Source organism: Misgurnus anguillicaudatus, chromosome 17, assembly GCF_027580225.2.
Source record: "Misgurnus anguillicaudatus chromosome 17, ASM2758022v2, whole genome shotgun sequence".
NCBI lineage: Eukaryota > Metazoa > Chordata > Actinopteri > Cypriniformes > Cobitidae > Misgurnus > Misgurnus anguillicaudatus.
This window is the reverse complement of record NC_073353.2, coordinates 27620637-27640535: the sequence shown is the minus strand read 5'-3', so window position 1 is coordinate 27640535 and position 19899 is coordinate 27620637. Positions and strand designations below refer to the sequence as shown.

Below are 19899 nucleotides of genomic sequence, written 5' to 3'. Positions count from 1 at the left end.
TGGAGAAAGAAAAATCTTCTGAAAGGAAAAATCATATACAAAACAATGGCTGGTGATTCTGTTAAAATGTAAACAGGCTGTTGTTAACATACATTTGCATAAAGCATCTATATATGTATATATGATTAGAATATTAAAAACCTGAAAAGTGTTAAATTAGGGTAAATTTAGAATGGATAAAAATGTGCGATTAATTTGCGATTAATCGCAGTTAACTCATGAAATCATGCGATTAATCTAGATTAATTTTTTTAATCTATTGACAGCCCTAATATATATATATATATATATATATATATATATATATATATATATATATATATATATATATAGTCCCCTTTTGACATCACAAAGGAAGCAAAATTTCAATGACCTATTTTTTCCACATGCTTGCAGATAATGGTTTACCAAAACTAAATTACTGGGTTGATCTTTTTCACATTTTCTAGGTTGATAGAAGCACTGGGGATCCAATTATAGCACATAAACATGGAAAAGTAAAATTTTCATGATATATCCCCTTTACGATTTGAAACATTCAAACCACATCAAACATATAGATGAACATGTAATTTAGATCTCACTCAAATCTCTAAAGTATGATAAATTTATAAACAACATGTTTTTGCCAATAAAAAGGAATCATGTTAGCAAGGAACCAGGTAAATTGCGAGTACACGAACAAAGAAAAATGTGTGAGTGAATAATGACTGACCCGCAAGGATTCCTGGAAAGACGAGGCCTGGTACTGAGCATATCTGGTGATTGTGGTGTGAGACCGGCTGCTCTCACAGCGCCACATCTTCCTGCTGCCCATCATGTCCCAGTTCTCATCGGTGGGCTGAAATAACTGTGTCCTCACCTCCACCAGGTGGTCTGGATTGGCTTCTACTAGAGTCTTAGTAGAGAACAGACCTAGATCTGAGATGGTGAGATAGGATTAGAAAAATAACCAAGTTTTAGTAATTCATACCAATAATTGTGAAATTTACAATTACAAAATACAGCAAAATCACATATTAAAGAGACCCTATTTTCTATTTCATGATTTTACATTTCTTTTGGTGTGTAAGTACATGTTAACGATCTGCCAAGTTACAAATTCCAAAGTCTATGATGACGCGATCTTCTCCAACTGAAATCTCTTTTCTTGGACTACAACAAATGCAAGGATTGTAGGCATTAGTGTTGTCACGATACCAAAATTATTGGTTCGATGCCAATACTATGTCAAGGATTTCGGTTCCGATACTTTTCCTGAAAAGGGAGAAACACTCTCAAATCTCATTGCTGTGCTTTATATTAAAAACATTCTAATCATATAACACACTAATAAATGAAAATATTAACAGCAGATATATTACACATTTAAGCAAAATATGAAATATATCAAAATATATTATTAATTTTTACCACAGTAAAAGTATTTTCATGTCAGCTAAAATGCTGTCTGATAACTGTGAGGGGATTGTAGTAACTTTGATAATTACAGGCAAAAAAAAAAACATGACAACACGCATATCAAAAACAATTTGGGAAGTCTAAAATTAATACTTAGTGATGATTATCAATCTCTCGTCAGCATGTTGGTCCTTCAGTGCTTTGCTAGCGGCGTTAGCACACGGCTCTGTAGCAACGCATATTTGGCTTACTTCACTTGTGTCCTTCGGGTTCGCATGTTTATTTGACTCACATCCGAAAAAACCTCCACACAGCAATACTGCTTGGCTTTCTTGTACTGTTACGCCGCATTCAGACAGCCAGCGATGTTATCGCTGTGTGTTGCTCGTCTCTTTCAATGAGGCGTTTCTAAATCTGCTTGTCATACACAAATGAGTTCCATCCGCGCCAATAACTGACGAGAGAAGGATGACGTGAACTCCACTACCTCGTTCTCATTGGTAGTCGCTCCAGAAAATCACTCGACATTTGCATAAAGTTAAACTTTTCTTAACTTTCTCGCGTCGCTGGACACGCCCATACGGTCGCCAACGGTCACTTTCGCTCGTGCTGCCGCAAGTCGCCCGGTTTCCATTGAAATGAATGAGATCGCGTCGCTCTGCTACTGCTGGTCGCTGGCTGTATGAATGGGGGGTTAAACCAGAGCGAACGAGATGAAGAGAGGAGGCGGAGCACTGCATTCACGTGCATTGTGTGTGTGTGAGCCGTTTAAAATTTAAAGAGAGGGAGCGAGAACGCGCAGCTGGTGTTTGCAGAGTTACATAAAAAACAACGCACAGCTCGCCTCAGAGTATCGATTCCGCGGGACACAAGTATTGGAATCGTTTAAAATTTTCAATAACGATATGTATCGAAATATCGATAATTTTGACAACACTAGTAGGCATGAGTTTACTTTCACAGCGAGTTGACGTCGACTTGAGGCACATTATTATTTCACCCGCTTCTCACTCAAACCCAGTAAGCCTGTAAGTAGTCTATGTTTTTATATTTAAAGAGTTTAATAGTGTCTATTCAAATGCAAGTTTTGAGCAGTATAGAGAAGTGCTTGTTGTTTGTCGTTTATACGATCACAAAAGCAGACATGGTTTTATTTTTTAGTATCCTTACCTTATCAATCTGTTATAGTCTGCTCAAGACAGGCTGGCAAAGCTAATCAATCGGCTTGTTCATTGCATTTTCTGGATCAGATTCAGCTCGTATTGATAAGGTTTTAAAGACGACATTAACTCCTGTTGGGAGCTGATCCTCCAAATATGGATTGTCACATTTTCATCACATTTTCCATCACACTTCCTCAGAACAATGAGTTTTTTAAAAATCGACAAGTTTAGAAAGGTGGGACATAGAGGAGCAATAACAACGTACGGCATATGAAGAACAATGTGCTTCCCGACCCATAAAACACATTGCATTACACCAAACACAAAATAATGTTATCTTAAAGTGCACCTGTTTCATTGATAAAACACTAGTGATAGACGATATATCGGCCGGCCGATATTTGCGAGTTTTATGTGTATCTGCATCGGCCGATATGTGGCTGCGTGTTTGCCGATTTTTTCGAGTGCTGGAAGCCGCAAGTGATTGCAGGTCATGTGACTAAAAACAACCAACCTTTCCATGACAACATCAAAAGATGGTTCCACAGCACCCTCACCTGTTTTTACTATTTGTTAAATAGTAAATAGTTTTAAATAGTAAATAGTTAAATAGTTTTTTTTTTAATTCTATAAGTGTTACTTTTTAAATTGAGAGCAAAAGCAGTATCAGCTCCAAATATCGGCTCAGGAAAATCGGCAACCGGTATCGGTCATCGGCTAAAGCTGATGAAACAAAAACCGGTATCGGCATTGGCACAGAAAAATCCATATCAGTCGATCCCTATAAAACACAACGTTATTTTGTGTATTTGGTATAATACAGGGTTTTTGTGTGGTTTATGGTTAAAAAACACACTATTTTTCACATACCGTACATTTTTATAGCTCCAGATATACTGCTTTGCTCAAACGCATTGACTTTGTACAAAACTCATCGACCTTAAAAGCGCCACGTCCCTGATTGGCCAGCTAATCTGTACGTTGTGAATCGAATGAATACCTCTGAAGTCAACCGGAAATGTGACGCTCCTTACCATGTTTGAAAGATTCACTCACAATGCAATTGCTAACAGAAATTAACTTCACAACAGGCTGTGAGTCCAAGCGGGAGGAGTTATGATAATCTCGGTCTTGTCTACGTCAACAGGTCCAGGAAGAAAACTGTTGCCTACAATCCGTGTGCTTGTTGTAGTCCAAGAAAAGAGATTTACGTGGGAAACGATAACTCGCGTCATTGTTTACTTTGGGGTATGTACCTTTTGCATATCGTAAACATGTATTAATACACACCTACACAACAAAGGAAATGTAAAATCATGAATCGGACCATAGTTGCGCTTTAAGCAACGTACCGGACGCGTTTAGCCAATCATAAAATTTGCAGGTCATAAATGCAGTCTGTCTAAAAATCATTTTGCGTTTATAGGTTTGCCAATGTGTCTTTGAGGCTGTTTACACTTGGCATTAACATGTGTTTTCGTCGATCGGATCACAAGTGGACGACGTTAATGCCAGGTGTAAACGGTGTTCAAAACGTTTTGAGCTCGTCCACTTTCGCCCACTTTCAACCACATCCAGAGGTGGTTGAAACCACTTTCGATCGGATCGCTTTGGAGTTGCGGACGCATATGTGGTTGAATGCGTTCGAACAGCCACACGCGACCGCCTTCTCTCCGCCCATTTATCTAATCTGAGATATTAAACACAAGTTTAACGTCTTTTTTGACTTCTGGCGTGAACATTCGGTGAACAGCGCTATTTTTAGCCTTTCATTGATAAAACTAAGCGGCTGATCTCCGTAGTTTCGTTTTGAAAGCGGGTGAAAGTTGCGCGATCCTATTTCATCAATTGCGGTGAAAATTCAAAGAAAGCTCTTACATACTCACGTACAAAACATTGTGCAGTATGTTTACTTGCTAAACAAGCAGTGGACACTGACATTATATTAGATCGCGTCCATATAAACTCATAATTACTCCCGCTCGGGTTTGAATGACAGCAGAGAGACTCGCCCACCGTCTCACAGACCACCCCCTCATAGTATTCGGCACAGAAGCGGTCGAAAGTGGACAAAAGAGACGGATTTAAATACCAGGTGTAAACGTAATGTGTCTCTCTCGTCCACTTGTGATCCGATCGACGAAAACACATGTTAATGCCAAGTGTAAACAGCCTCTTTGGTAAGCCTCTTTTCAAGAAAAGGTGTGCAGCTGGCTGATATCGCTTACAATATCTTTAATCAGATAATTACATATTTCCCGAGCTGGCCTGGAAAATTATCAAAACTCGAATCGAACACCAGAAAGGTTGCCCAAACATAAGCACCAAAAAGCAACACTTCACGAAATCCTCGGCCCACAAGTAAACATCTCAACTTCATCAAACCCATAAACATTTGAGACAGTATAGTAAATTTGGACAAACAACAATTTTCTGGGAAATAGCCTGTAATTTGCAAAGCTGTTAGAGTAAAATACTAATTTTGTCTAAATGGCTGAATTTCCCAAAATTAGCTTGACAGCATATTAGATTTAGAAAACAGATCAAACATTGATAGGCCAACACAAGTATTATAATAACAGCCACATAATGTCCCATAAATTAAAAAACACATTAATTTCCCTAACATATTTTCAAACTCAGAACAGTGACCTTACCAGGTAACCTTAAAACTATATCAATTTCACCATGCCATTCCTGAGGTTTCACACAAGTTGATCCCGTGTAATGACACTTTCAGCAAGCAGATGGTGCTGTTGTCACTTAAATTCAAGGTAATGCTAAAACGTCTGACAAAACACAGTCTCTGGCAGCCTAATTTAAATCCTTACGTATTTCAAGAGCTCAGATGTGTACTACGCCATCACATTTAAACAAGAGGTGCAAAAAACAAAAATCATAAATGGCTAACAAAATTCATAAATGGACAAATTCAAATTAACGGACCAAAGATCAATGTTTACACTGATTTGGCAAGCACTCATACTTGCACAAGGTCTCACGAACACGCTCTCACCTAGCTTGAGTGCTCCAGCCAGTCCACGAATGACAGTAACAGGGTTAGCTGGGTTTGTGCAGAACTGGTGTAAAGGTGGAAAAAAGGCATCTCTCTTGTTCTCCAACTGCAAAGATTTTGAGAAGTGAGTTAAAGAAAAAGACAGTAATCCAAATGTAATTCTTATACACAACATAATAGCAGTAGTATCAAAAAGAGTAGAGAGTAGCGTGTTGTGCTTACATAAATACTTGGGGTAGGAGGATTGAGCTTGTCCTTTGGCAGAGCAGGGGAAGGTGATGGTGGTAACCGTGGAGGAGGACATTTATCTAGTAAGATGCTGTTGTTCGATACGCCGTTTTTCCCAAGATTTCTGCAAAATAAAAGTAAGTAATTTTAAATGACATGGTGACCTTTTTTGTTACGAGCTCATTTTAAAATGGCAAGTCAAGTAAGTGACCTCTGCATTTAACCCATCCCAGAGAGTGGTGAACACACACACAAGTGCGCACACACAGCAGTGGGCAGCCAGGTTACAAACCCAACTCTCTAACATTTAGGCCATGACTGCCCCTAATGGCAGTTATGCTGTTGCTTTCTAGATATAGGTCAAATAGGCACTAAATTTGAAATGTATGTTACATTTTGAATACAAATATGACGCACTTTCAATAGAGTTTAATGTTTCTACGGGTGAAATGCTCCTTAAACAACACATCAGGGGTCAAAATTTCACTCACTGAAATTTCTTGAAGCTAAAAACGGTGAAGGTAGAATCCAGTTGTGCAAAAATAGACAGGTTTGACGCTGCTTGGCATTTTCTTCCGTTTGGTCTTTGAAATGATTGGTAGTGCAACTTTTTGATGTCTTTTTAAAATTCTAGAATAGCTTAATTTAACAGTGTTGTAAATTCACAAACAATATATGAGGAGCTCAGATGGAAAAGACGCTAAACGCGATCTCTATTTAAAAAATACAGGTTTGTTGGCAGAATTCATTAAAAGTCTAGAAAAATGCTAATTTACAAGAAAACATATCAGATGCACTTAAAGGGTTTTGCATCTGAGCTGTTCGGGGCGTTTTTTTCCCGACAGGGTTTATCCTAGTCCTAGACTAAAATGTATGTTTGCCCTGACTAGTTTTAACATATATTAGTGACATTGTTTTGTCTTAAAATGCACACCTGTAGTGTTAATTGTAAAGTATGTTTGTAAAAACTTCTTAAAGGAAAACATCAAAGTTTTTCAATATTTTACAATGTTTTTACCTCAACTTAGACAAATTAATAAATCCCTATCTTTTTCAATGCATGCACTTAATCTTCGTACAGCGTGTTGTGAATGTGTTAGCATTTAGCCTAGCCCCATGCATTCCTTGGGATCCAAACAGGGATGAAATTTAAAGCCACCAAACACTAAAGACGAGTAGTTACATGAGTAAGTATGGTGGCACAAAATAAAACGTGGCAATTTTTTTAAGCGGACAAAAAATTATAACTATATTGAATGCCACTTATTTTGCAGTACTTCGAACAAAGCAGTAACATCATCACTCTTGACTACTACCCCTCTTTTGAGTTTAAGCGAGAGGGGGAGTAGTTAGGAGTGATGATGTTACTGCACGCCGAGGTCAAAGTTGAGGTAAGAACATAGTAAAATATTGAAAAACTTGTTTTTTTTTCCTTTAACTCTTTCCCCACCATTGACGAGTTATCTCGTCAATCTGCAATATGCTATTATACACCAGGTGGCGCTATTCCGCAACTTATAAAACCCGGAAGTATTGCCCTAGGGCAAACAGCTGTATGTCCGTGTATGTTTTAAAGAACGCTTTGCATCTGATCTCTATCAAAAGTCCTTCACAAAAATGGAATTATCTCAGCCTTTTGCTCAAAATTTTGTGCTTTTGATGAAACCTACACATATTTGAGAGGTGATAAAAACAGAACACATGAAGGTAGGATGAAACAAATTTTTTTGTTTGAAAGCAGAGGGTCTGTTCTTTTAATTCATATATTGTATGTTTATATATTTAAAAAGGAGCATTTTGTGAAAATCATGAAAAATGCTGGCGGTGAAAGAGTTAAATTACCTATTATAAATAAGGCCTAGTGTTGGATTAACCTAAAAACCCTGTCTGGGAAACAGCCCCTTCATATATTTAATAAGAGGATAAAACAAACAACCATTAAACGAACTACCATTATAAAATAACATAATTATGAAGTGTTTAACACTATACAATAAAGTTAAATTTTGTTAACATTGGTTAGTGCAATGAAACATGAAATAACAGGTAACAAACCTTCCACAGCATCAGGAGTAGAGCAAAAAAAATGACTGCACCATGGGCTCAAAGTGATTTTTATGATTTCACATGATTATTATCCCTAGCATTGAGTAATATAAGCAACAAACCCTATAAAAGCAAAATTACACAAGTTTGATATTCACATGGCTTTTAACAGCGGATCATGATCCAGGTACTCAAATAACCAAACCAAACAATGTCTTGGGGTGCAGAGTAAGCAGCCGCTTATAAATTATTTTCTATGGGAGTAGACCGGGACGTTTTCAAAAGAGAATTGACAAAGCAGAGCGAGCAGTAAACACTTTACTGCAAAAAACCCTGTGAGACGAGGAGGATGGACATTTCAAAATCTGCCAACTGTGCTATTTGTCTCTGGTGGATTTGGAGGCTAAATCATAAAACATACCATGTTTTACTACTTTACATAAATCAGATTTTGTTTTTGATGTGTGAAGAAAACAATAATCATAGATCACACTGAAGACAAGGAGTACCTGCATAATATAAACTGCTGTGTATTACACAGAAACTCAACTTATTGATACTATATTGCAAGATGAAAGCATGCATCAGATAAAGGTTGGGATAAACAACTTACCTGCATGCCTTAAGCACTTCACTAGAACTGGGATAGATGGAGACAGAGGACCACGGTGTGAATGAAGGAGGGGTCTGTTTACGGCAAACCAGTGGAGATGGCACCTTTAAGGGGCTCCGAGAGTCCTCCAGACCTTTGCCGTTGAGCGTGGGGCTGTTAAGGCTGTTATGGGCGCTGTGGTGGTCTGCAGATTTGGGTGAAGGTGACGCCGTAGACATTGCGGAACAAGGAGAAGAAGCCACAGAGTTCTCCTGTGGCTTATGACTCGGGTGAATGTTGTTAACCTTTGTGCCGGCAGCCACCAATCCACCATCATTACTATTATTACTTTCATTGGCTTTTCCAATCAACAAGGCAGAGAGCTGAGGATTGTCTGAACTAAGTACACCTGGTGAGCGGGGTTTCGCCTCAACAGCGTCTGCCTGGCCCTGATGGACGTGATTAGGCAGTCCTTCTGCAGTGGCAGTGCTGTCGGGCGTCCCCGCGGAATGCCCGTTTCCTGAAGGCTTGCTCTCTTTGGTTTGCACCGTGCCTTGCTGTCCACCTGAGGTAGCAGAGTGAGAGGGGCTGGGGCAGGGGAGGTGATTGTGACTGGACTCCTGCTCTAACGTGTTGCTGGCGGTGGCCGGATGTCCAGCCTGATTTGGAACGCCAGTGCCGGTCGCCGGGGTAGGCTGGGAAGTCCCAGCGGAAGATAAAGGCTGCTCGCCGTTAGGACCTGCTGAACACGAACCCGGACTTTTCTGAAGCCCCTGCCATTAAGATAAAAAAATAAAAGGAGGTGCTGGATTAGATTTTAATATGGATTAACTGTTATTTATCTATCCTAACTTAAGACCACCTGTTTGAATAAACTAAAAAAAACATTTGAAAAAATATTTTAAAATTTGCATACTGCAAACAGCCTTACATTTACATCAATGCATCCTTAATTGTCTTATAAATTGTGGCGATTATGACAATTAATTGTCTGTTTTAGTGCTTTGACGATTATGACGATTAATTGTCTGTTTTATTGCTTTAACATTTAATTCTCATACTTTCTTTGTTTATTTCTGAAATAATTTTCACATATTGTTGTGATTATTTAAATTAAATATTTTAAGTTTACCTGGCAGTAAATATTAATACACATAACACATATTTTTAAAGTAATCTGATAATGTCTCATTTATACAGGCGCTGCAGCTCCCCCTTTTGTTTTTTAGGGAGATGTGCAATCATTGCGGTGATCTGAAATAATTTCGATTAAGTCAAACAATCGCGATGAGGCGATTATTTAAAGGAACAGTATGTAAGAAATGTATATCAATTAATCATAAAATGACCCTGATATGTCACTAGACATTAAGAAATCATTTTCATTTCAAATACTTATATCAATGACAACAGTGGTCTGGCCAGGATATTGTCATTTAAAAATGGAGTTGCAGCCCTCAACTGATGTTTATGTTGTCATTTTGTGTATTGGCCATCGGTTGGGTGATTGCAGTACCAGTTTTAGCCACAAGTTTTGTTATTGCAATACCAGTTTTGGCCACAATCCTACATACTGTTCCTTTAATCATTGTGACAGCCCTAAAGCCAATTAAAGTGCATACATTTTCTTAGTATGTGTGTTTCTTGGAAACAAACCCATGACCTATGTGCTGCTAATGCAATGCTATATGTACATTATTTCAATGTTTAAACACATCGGGCCACTTCATCTCACCTGAGAGGAGTTGATGTGTTGGCTTTTCCACGATTCATCATCCATGCTGCCGCTGGTGGGGGTTGTGCAGTTTTGAGGTAGTGCGTTTTGCCGCGAGTAAGGCACGTTTCCGTTGCTCCCCAATCTTGGGAGGTGATTATTGCCCACAGAGACAGCATCTGTGTTACCCAGAGTTCCAGCTGTGCTGCATGGGGCAGGGCTTGCAGGGATAGGTCCGTTGGCTATTGGCTGAGCAGCGCATCGTGAATGAGAAGAGGGTGCTTGGGACAAAGCGATGTGTGAGGGGTGGTGAGGGGAAGATGTGGAATTAGAGTTCGTAGGCAGTGATGAGTCTGCAACAGGACCGTTGGACAAATTGGGCCGTATTTGACTCATAGCATTCAATCTCATCTGTTGAAAGAGTAAGAGGGTTCTTTAACAGCATATATTAATTAGCAAAGTTGTATATTTGATGCAATGCAATTAGAGGCGGGGTGGGTGATTTTTGAAAAACACTTTGGAAAAGGGAGTCGAGCCGACTACCAAAACACACTTGTAGCCAATCAGCAGTAAGGGGTTGTCTACTAAACGACACAGTTGCCTGGGTTGCGTATGTGTGGGGCGGGTCTATCAAAAGAAGGTCAAGATTCTATTGGGGTAGGGGCATGTTTGTTAAGGTGATTTCAAATGTCATTGGCTTTCAGAGATCATGCACCCCACCTTTACAGATTCAACCGGTCATCCAATAATGGCGCTTTTCCATTGCATAGTACCCCATGACTTAGAATATGACACCTCTGATAGTCTGAAAAAATAATACCTAATTTGGAAAAAAATAATACATCTGAGACCAAATTTAACACTTTTAATGGCCTTAAATTTGACAATTTTGATTTATCACTTTTTAATACTTTTTAAAACCCCGCGGACACCCTGTACAAACACCTGTGGCGTTGGTCGATGCGCTCCGCTGAGCCTCATTTAAAGCGACACCATGTAGTTTTTCAACCTTCATAATACATTTTCAAGACCCTTGTGATAGTACATCGACTTTGAATGATATGTCTACCATAGCCTGACGGGGTCTGTATCGCTTTTACTCGTACTTTAAAACTTAGGGTTTCGGGTAGTAACCAGAGCACAAAAAAGCTACAAAATTCGACTGCTTTACGGCATACGTCACTTCCTCCACAAAAAAATTTTTTACGTGAATTTTGCTGGAGGCTACATAAGGAGTGTAGAGAGCAACTTCTATTATGTGATTCTGTGGCACCGTGTAAGTATCACGGACCTATGACACGGGCGGTCGGGTTCGAATCCCTTTTAAGGCAATTTTTTTATATAAACTCACGATCTTGATTCATACATAAATGCGATCTTCTTTTTAAATGACGGCGATTATCTTGCATATAGTTCCCTGTATTCAGATGCTGCATTCACGTGTTCACGTATTTACCTTTCTTTTACTGTCTATGGTATTTACATTACAATCCAGGATGCTATAGCAAGTCAGTCAAACTTTCTCAAACTCACACAGTGTAAAACCAAAACCTATTCACTCACCAATCAGATCCGAGCGTTTCTCTCTTCTCTCTTACTCATTTGCTGCGTTCCGCTGTCACTCGCGTGACGTATTACAAAGCGGCAGACCTAAACACATCGGTTTACTGGATTTGGAGCGACAATTTTCACACAAAAGAGAGGAAAAACGAGCACCATTGCGGAAAATCCTGGTGGCGAGGGAGAGAGGGACGATGCAACAATATTTGTTTTGAAAAAGGCAAGGAAATACTTCTGGTCGTTTCTCAATTGGAAGGCTGCAGCCTCCGGAGGTCAAATATGCAGGCTGCATACGTCATCAAGCCTGGTTTATTAAGGTAAACTGGGCATTACATTCGCAAGTCATACGCATATTACAACAATTTACGATTAACTAACAATAATAGTCAACTTTATAATTGTCAATATTCTGAAATAAGACAGTCTTGATGACGTATGCAGCGTAGAAATACGACATCCGAAGGATGCAACCTTCAGATTGAGAAATGGCTTCTTCCACGAGTTCCTCATCAGAAAGTTGTAACATGACTGTGTTTCTCCCTGATGCCTCAAAATATTGATCGTTTAGCGTTTTAAAGGCTTAGATTTTAGTTTAGTTTTAAGGTTGGCCAGTTCTTTTCCTCTGCGACAGTGCTGCGGCGCTTGTGGCCTCTAGGGGCGCTAGGCGTGAAAAATACATGTCTAGCACCCCCTAGTGGCCAAAAAGTTCCACGGTGTACCTTTAAGTTGCATTAAAGCATATATGCGGGTGTGCGCGTCGCAATGTGCAGCCACAAACTGCAAGTCTGAAAAAAAAACACTGTTATGGTGTTCCTGATTCACAACCTGTGAAGTTTTTATTGCTAAAAAGAAGTTTGGGAACTTACAGCAAAGCACAGATAACAATAGGTTTACTCGAGACAGCGCAAGCTAGCATGAGGCCATACATATCACTTCTTTTTATGGGCACTTACCCCAGAAAAACATGCCCACACATCAATCAGCTGGAGAGCGAGAACCGAGGACGCCAAGTAACAGCTAATCTTTTACATTTTAAGGATGATGCTGGTAGTGACGATTCTCTCAGACCAATCAGTGATCTACAGTGTTTTTGCATCACGTTTTGGTATCACCTCGGGTTGCTTGTACTACGTACTGCACCCCGTGGAAAAGCTCCAAAAAGTAAGCGGACTCGACCCAAACCAAACCGTGGGGTACTATGCAATGGAAAAGCGCTGTAGGTAAAGACTCTGAATACAGAGTGACACCTGTATGACCAATTGTATTGGACACAAGTAGGACTCACGACACACCACCATGTGTTGCATATATACCTGCTGATTTTGTTGCACGAGACTGAGCTGCTTTTCCAACTGTTCCAGCATCTGAAGCTGCATTGGCTTCAAACTGGCCCGGTTGCTCCGTAAGTGTTCCAGGAGCTGTATATACAAGCACAGAGAGGGAAAAAAAAAATCACATAATATAACTAGACAGCTTTCACAGCTCAATTTATCAAATCAATTTGGTGCAAAATGAACCGGTTTCCAGTCACACTATTTAAGCGATTACCAACCTGAAGCTTCTGGGGGGTTAAACTGCAGTTAGGAATTTGATGATGACCTGGATCATCTGGCAAATTCTGCATGCGACAAGAAATCCATAAATATGCAAGCCAGTAGCATATTTAACAAACAACAAACTAAAAGGTTATGCCTTAAGTACCCTGGCTGGACTGGCAGTCCTCTTTTTTTTGGCTGGACTGGATTGGTCGTCCGTCTGGCCAGAGAGCGCGTTAGGAAGAAGAGACTGGCCTGGAATCTGAGACTGGGCTTCGTTGCTCTGATGAGCTTTGCAGGTTTGCTATTGATAACAGATAAACAACTGCAGATCTTTTAACTGTCCAACCATATGTGCATAAACTTTATAAAGCGTAATCTTTAAACAGGTTACATATTTTCCGTTGTAAAGTGCGTTTTGCGACACTCCAAAACAGAACAAAACAAACAATATGCCAATTTTCTCATTTGTACTGAGGTATATAAATAATATTACAATAATTAAAATGGTTCTCTGAAATCAGTGAAATAATGGATGATGTGTGCTGATGAGTGCTATGGTCTAATGAACCAGATGAAATAACTTTAAACCTTAACAGTTTAAGATTATTCTCCAGAATCAATGTTGAGAACAACATTGTTCTGCATGATTGGAAATTAAGGACCTTTATGTGGTACTTAATTAACACGAATGTCCGACCTTACCACACGCAGATACACTTCCGTCTCACAAAACCAATAAAGTCTAAGCTACCACTAATAGATCATTCTAGTAGTCTAAACCATTAGATGGTTTAAGAGCGTCTACCGGCTTATCTTGCTCATCTGTTCTCACCTGTTGTGTTGTGTTGAGTGCTCCCTGTCTTGAGGTGAGCTCTGCTGGGATTGGTAGGCTCCATGCCTCCTCAATACTAGGGAGCATTTTAGTTTTACTTGGTAAACTACCTTGCTGAGGATTACACAACTGAGCCTAGAAAAAGATTGCGTAGAAAACATGTTCATTGTGGGATTCTGCTAACCTTGAGTTAATGCAATGATAGTATGCATCAAATCACAGATGAAAATGGAAATCATATTTTCAGTGCCAATGCAAGCATGACACACAGAAGGATGTGATTAAACAGAACTGGCAGGAAATTATGCATGCGATCTTCTGCAAGGAATGACAAAAATAAAACGCAATGTGTACTTCCTCTCCTGACAATGTCGTCATCTATCTACCTGGAGGCATTTAATGCGCGCTGTCAGAGCTGGGATGTTGCTGCAAGATTTGCTGCATGTGGCATTGATGTAGCACTTGATGGCATCCTGTGGCTGGTTGCAGGATTCGTAGAGCGTGCCTAGGTCCATCCAGGCAGCTGCATGGCTGTGGTCCAGTTGCACCGCACAGATATACGCTTGAAGTGCATCCATCGGCTGGTTCTGTTGCTGATACAATACACTGGGGAAAAGCAGAGAGAAGGGGTCAACATACAAATATTGCACATTCGCGCTACTAGCTGCATGCACAGAGTTAATTATCCGCCCACATTTCCGCACGTGAATTTTAAAAATGTCACAATCCACCCGTTTTAGACACTTTTATGCGGGTATTTGACCCGTTGCAGGACTCTGATTTTGATTATTTTAAAAAGTGAAACATTAGATATTGTTAGGCGTCTATAAAGGTGTTACTGTAGCTTAGGTAGTGTAGCATTGCATTAGCAGTGCAAAAGGTTGTGGGTTCATTTCCCAAGCGAACTATATATACACACTAGGAAAAAAAATGTACAGCTTGAATGCACTGTAAGACGTTTTGGATAAAAGCATCTGCCAAAACACATAAATGCAAATGTAAGACCTTTATACAACTCTGATGTGATAGACAATGCTTTAAATGTCTAGACTCAAGAGGATTTCTGTTTCTCCCCTGAGAGCTAAACAGACAAAGCCTAAGAAAGCAACAGACCCATGACCCCACTTCCACCCAAGAAAACAGGCTCACAAAATAAAATGTTTGCATCTCAATTTGTGTGTGCAAAAACAAAGCAATAAATAGAAGTAATGCAGGAGTACCTGACAATCAACATCTATTAAAGGGGGTGGGGTTCTATGGTATATCATGCATTCTGGCTTATTAACACAGTTTAAGAGTTGGTTTCCTCATGCTAAAAAATGCAAAGTGTCAAAAAAGCAGTTGAACATGTTACAGAGTAGCCTGGGTGCCAGCCCATCTTAGCCCCGCCCACAAGATTTTGTAAACGGGAAGATGGGTCTGGGGTTTCTGCGTTGAGGAGCTACTATTTTAGGACAAATGCTGGTCGAACCAATCAAATTGTCAGGGCGGGCTTTATACGATGATGGACAGATAATCAACAGTAACGTAATGAACCACGTCACCAAAGAGCGCGTGTGTTGAATGGCTGCCGCTGTAGAGTTCAGATGTGTGGATTCTGACATTGAGTCTATACTAAAAGATATCGACAGAGCATTGATTTTAAAAGAGTAACAGAGAAACGCGAGCAGGGCATTTGTTGATGTCCTATTCGGCAAAAGTTGGTCGCAACTGAAATGGCTAACGTTATCACGGCGATGCAACTCAGCGTGCACGACGAGATGGATTTAATTAGCGGTCGTTGCCAGCTTCTTTTCGGAAGCCCGGAATCGTGGTTGCTGAATAAGTCAAGGGACATGCTAGGCTCCAATATTTTCAAGCAAACGTAATGGGTATCGTCGTGGATGAAGTTCACCTAACGTACAAATGTTAAAAGATAGTCTTACTCTATGACTTAGTAAATACTTCATGTTGTGAAATAAACGAAATGTTGTAAACATAATAGGTGTTGATGTACATTCGCTAACTCGGTATAATCACAATGTTAGTGTCATTGTAGCGAAATAACTACCAGTTCGGTCAGGCTGCAAAGACGTAATTTCAACATACGTTACACACTCGGTTGCTCTGATTGGTCGTAGGTCTATCCAATTGAGTGCAGAGGCATTTTTCGCTTGAGACACGCCTCATAATTATAGCTCAATGGAGCGGTATCAGACTCAAATTCTGACTAGAATTGAGTATGGCAACGTCAGGCTAGTTACAGAGTATTTCTGTGCCAAATGCACTTTGCCAGGGTTCGTACAAGTTTCGGAAAGTTTTTTTCCGAATACGGGTCTAGCTGAAGTTGCAGGGGTAAGCCATACATATCACTTCTTTTTATGGGCAATTTCCCCAGAGTAGCACGCCCACACGTCAATCAGCGGGAGAGCGAGAACCGAAGACCCTAAGTTACAGGGATTACTTGACGCAACAGTTTTGTTTTATATCAAAACTCAACAATGGCACAAAAGAAGAAGTGTGTTTTTGGATGTAAGGAGAAGAAAGCCAGCATTATGGAAACAATGGATATAGTTTATTTATCTGGGATTGCAGTGGAGTTTTGCGTGTGTGTTTGTTTGACGCTGGATTTCACTGAAAAGTCTTAACCGGGTCATGAGTTGCATGCGGTAAGTAAGACTGATGTGTTATGTTGGAAATAGGCGCGTAAGTGCAGATTATATAAACATTATATAAAAAGTAGTGAATCATAAGTTATCCAGTCAGTGTTGTATAAAGTGTTGCATGACTCGTGACTCGCTCCTCCCGCAGCTAGTAACTCCTTCTGAATTTTTTCGCACGTTATCGAAAGAATCAGTAAAGCTGATCTGTCTTTTATAAATCTGATAAAACTAAAGACTCTTCTGAGATAGGAAGGATGTAATACTACTCTATAGGTACTCCAGATTAACATCAGATACGCAGAATCAGAGTGTGTTATGCTGCGTTCACACCAGCCGCGGTAGAGGCATCAAGCGCGAATAATTTCAACGTTAAGTCAATGTAAAGTCTAGTTCGTCTAATGGTGCGAATTGAGCGTTGTCACGGGAACCACGCTAGTTGAAAATGTTTAACTTCGGCGGAAAAACGTGCCGCGTTAACCAATCAGGAGCGTGGTCTAGTTGTGACGCGATTACAGAAAGCGAGCGGAGTTGCAGAAGCCCCTTCCATGACGTGAATTCTCGATGACTACAATGTCACGTGCAGCTTTCACACGCAAATGAAGCGAGTAAACTCAAAATGTCCAAGCGGCAAACTAGACACGGTAGACGCGAATTTGACGCCTCAAACGAGGCTGGTGTGAACCCACAGTTATGGGAGATTTAAAATTAGAGCTTACCCAATTGAGCACCATGTATCTGCACTGGCCTCTGACTTATCAATAGACTGTCGGTAAGATATAAAGGCATCTTGGACCTTCCCAATACTCGAGTAGCACCTGCATGAAAAAGAGCAAGATTACAGAAAATAAACTTTAACAAAGATGATTAAGGTGCGATGATTAAAACTAAAAAGCAATATATTAAATAACTAAAGTACTATTTTAGGATGCTAGATAATAAATGGCAATAATGCAAGGCATTCATTTTTGCTTACCTGCCCAGGAAGTACCAAGACTGTCCCGAATTGGGGTCTGCTTCTAGCGACTTCTGCAGACACTGAATGGCATAGCTGTTTTTGTTGGCTTTGTCTCCAAGCTGTTCGACTGTGTGATGCATCCAGCCTGAGGGGACGATGGGAAACCAGAGATCAAAACACAAACTGCATTTTCAACCTCAACGGCATCATCCACCAAAAACTCTCACTCCAACACTGAGCCGCAGTTGTAGTGTTACACTGTCCCTCAATAAAAGCAGCAAATGGTCTGCGCTTCTTGTCTTCAGGGTAGGGAGTGGGCCAAGTACTAATACCACCAGCAGCTTCCCAAACAACACTCTCCCTTTACCCTTCCTACCGAGCCAAAGACTGTTAAGGGGAATGAGACCGTGTAGACAAAGAACTTCCCCATGTGGCCCAGTTTCTGTGAGACACTGATCTTAACACCTGTGGCAAGCGTGTGCACTCGGGACCCGTTGCTACAGCAACCAGACCATAGCCGACAATTGCAGGGGCAACGTGGCAATGGTTTTATGGCAGCTGTTTTTGTTTTCTTTTTGGACTGGTGAAAGAAAGCAGCTCAGCTTGATGAAGATGAAACAGTGTTGCTTGAGGATTCATGCTCACCACTTGCATTCTTTAATCAAATGAATTTTCACTTCCGTAGTATTCTTTTTCCTACTATGGAAGTCATGGCGATTATGATTGGTTTTGGTTTCAAATATTTCTCAAAATAGCTTCCTTTGTAGTCATCATAACAAACAAATTTATACAGGTTTGTAAAAACATTAGCGAAAATGACAGAATTTTAATTTTTGGGTGAACAACCCCTTTAACAGATGCAGTTTTACAAATTTAAAAAGGTCCCCATGTAGGTGAACTGGGTGGTAAATGGTGGCAAATTGTGAATATTTTGAAGATACAGATCAGTTTTAGCACAGATCTGTAACCATGAGGACACACCCCAAAGCAATCAACTCATTTATCATCAGTTCTCGTCCAAGACAAGTTTGCACACCTTGGAAATCTAGGACACGCTCCAGAAAAAAAAGGACATTTGGGCATGCTGTTTTTGGGAAAATATTTTTGGACTATGATAGCACTATATGAACATTTAAAAATAGGATTCACAACACTGCATGGCATCTGTCACCGTTGCACAAATTATGCAAAATCTAGTTTTTATCAATTTGATAGAGCCTTCATTTAACAATAAGACCGCACTATTCTAAGTTCTACTTTTAACCATATTTTAATTACTCAACACAATTCTGTTGGTTTCAAAAAGCAGAAAAAAATACGTTTCAAGCAATATACAACAATGCCTTGAAAACACAATTATAAATCCTCTACTATTTCCATGTGATCCCAGTAAAGCATAAACATGAAGCAAGTAAAAACCGACACTAACCTAATTGTTGAAGCGTGGTTGCCTTCACCTGTGCTGGAAGATTCTCTGTTTGTAACAGACTCTCGTAGGCTTCCTTTGCGATGCGGTATTTCTTCTGCAGGCAGACAGAAAGGAGAGAAACGTTTTAGCTGACAAAAGGGTCAGCGCATTAACGGCCCCTCCGGGTGAACACAAAGGACCCCAGAATGTACAGTTGCATAAGTGCAGGATGATAGAAAAGACTTCCCTGACCATTCCAGACACAGGAGAAAACAGACAAACACACATATAGGGGGAGGGTCAGTCTAGGACAGGCCAGACCAGACTAGACTTAACAAGTCGGACAAACACAGACACGCTCTGTATCAGTGTAACTTGAGAAGCACTTGCAGAACTGGTGTTTGTTTTCTTTGGTGACCTTGACGTGGGTCTTTGGTGGAGCTTATGGCTGACCACCAGAGCCTCACAAAAAGGTATTAGCAGAGGAACACAAGGGTCTAACAACATGATAGCCATCTCATCTGTGTGTGTGGTAGACAATAAATTCAACCGGTTGTAAAAAGCAGTCACTAGCGGGCTGGTTAGTGTATCTGTCATTGTTTATGGGTGCTTAACTTTTGCTACAAGGATAAGTATATGCACAATGCATAACTGAATTTAGCTTTGCATTTTAACACAAGTCAAGGTGGGATAAGAACCACTCGATATATCTAGTAGAAAAAGTTGAATGGGTGAAAAGAGAGGAGAGAAATTAAAGGCAAATTGTTGCAAAACATAAGGGAAGAGGGGGTGATTGGGTGGTGA

General features: G+C 40.1%; 1 protein-coding gene across 7 annotated transcripts in view; it reads right to left on the bottom strand.

The window, feature by feature from the left end:
• kdm6a (lysine (K)-specific demethylase 6A) overlaps positions 1 to 19899 on the bottom strand; it is a 61604-nt gene that overhangs the window by 10197 nt on the left and 31508 nt on the right. For 5 of the 7 annotated variants that reach the window (XM_055215601.2, XM_055215602.2, XM_055215607.2 and 2 more), the window contains 13 exons: positions 19117 to 19210; positions 17706 to 17832; positions 17449 to 17547; positions 14477 to 14696; positions 14091 to 14225; positions 13422 to 13559; positions 13273 to 13338; positions 13034 to 13138; positions 10182 to 10571; positions 8468 to 9219; positions 5803 to 5932; positions 5581 to 5686; positions 716 to 921 (listed from right to left, as the gene is read on the bottom strand). In XM_055215601.2, coding sequence (XP_055071576.2) covers positions 716 to 921; positions 5581 to 5686; positions 5803 to 5932; positions 8468 to 9219; positions 10182 to 10571; positions 13034 to 13138; positions 13273 to 13338; positions 13422 to 13559; positions 14091 to 14225; positions 14477 to 14696; positions 17449 to 17547; positions 17706 to 17832; positions 19117 to 19210 — 2568 coding nt within the window. The remainder of the gene's footprint in view (positions 1 to 715; positions 922 to 5580; positions 5687 to 5802; positions 5933 to 8467; positions 9220 to 10181; positions 10572 to 13033; positions 13139 to 13272; positions 13339 to 13421; positions 13560 to 14090; positions 14226 to 14476; positions 14697 to 17448; positions 17548 to 17705; positions 17833 to 19116; positions 19211 to 19899) is intronic. The other 2 variants (XM_055215604.2, XM_055215605.2) reach the window with 1 other exon arrangement.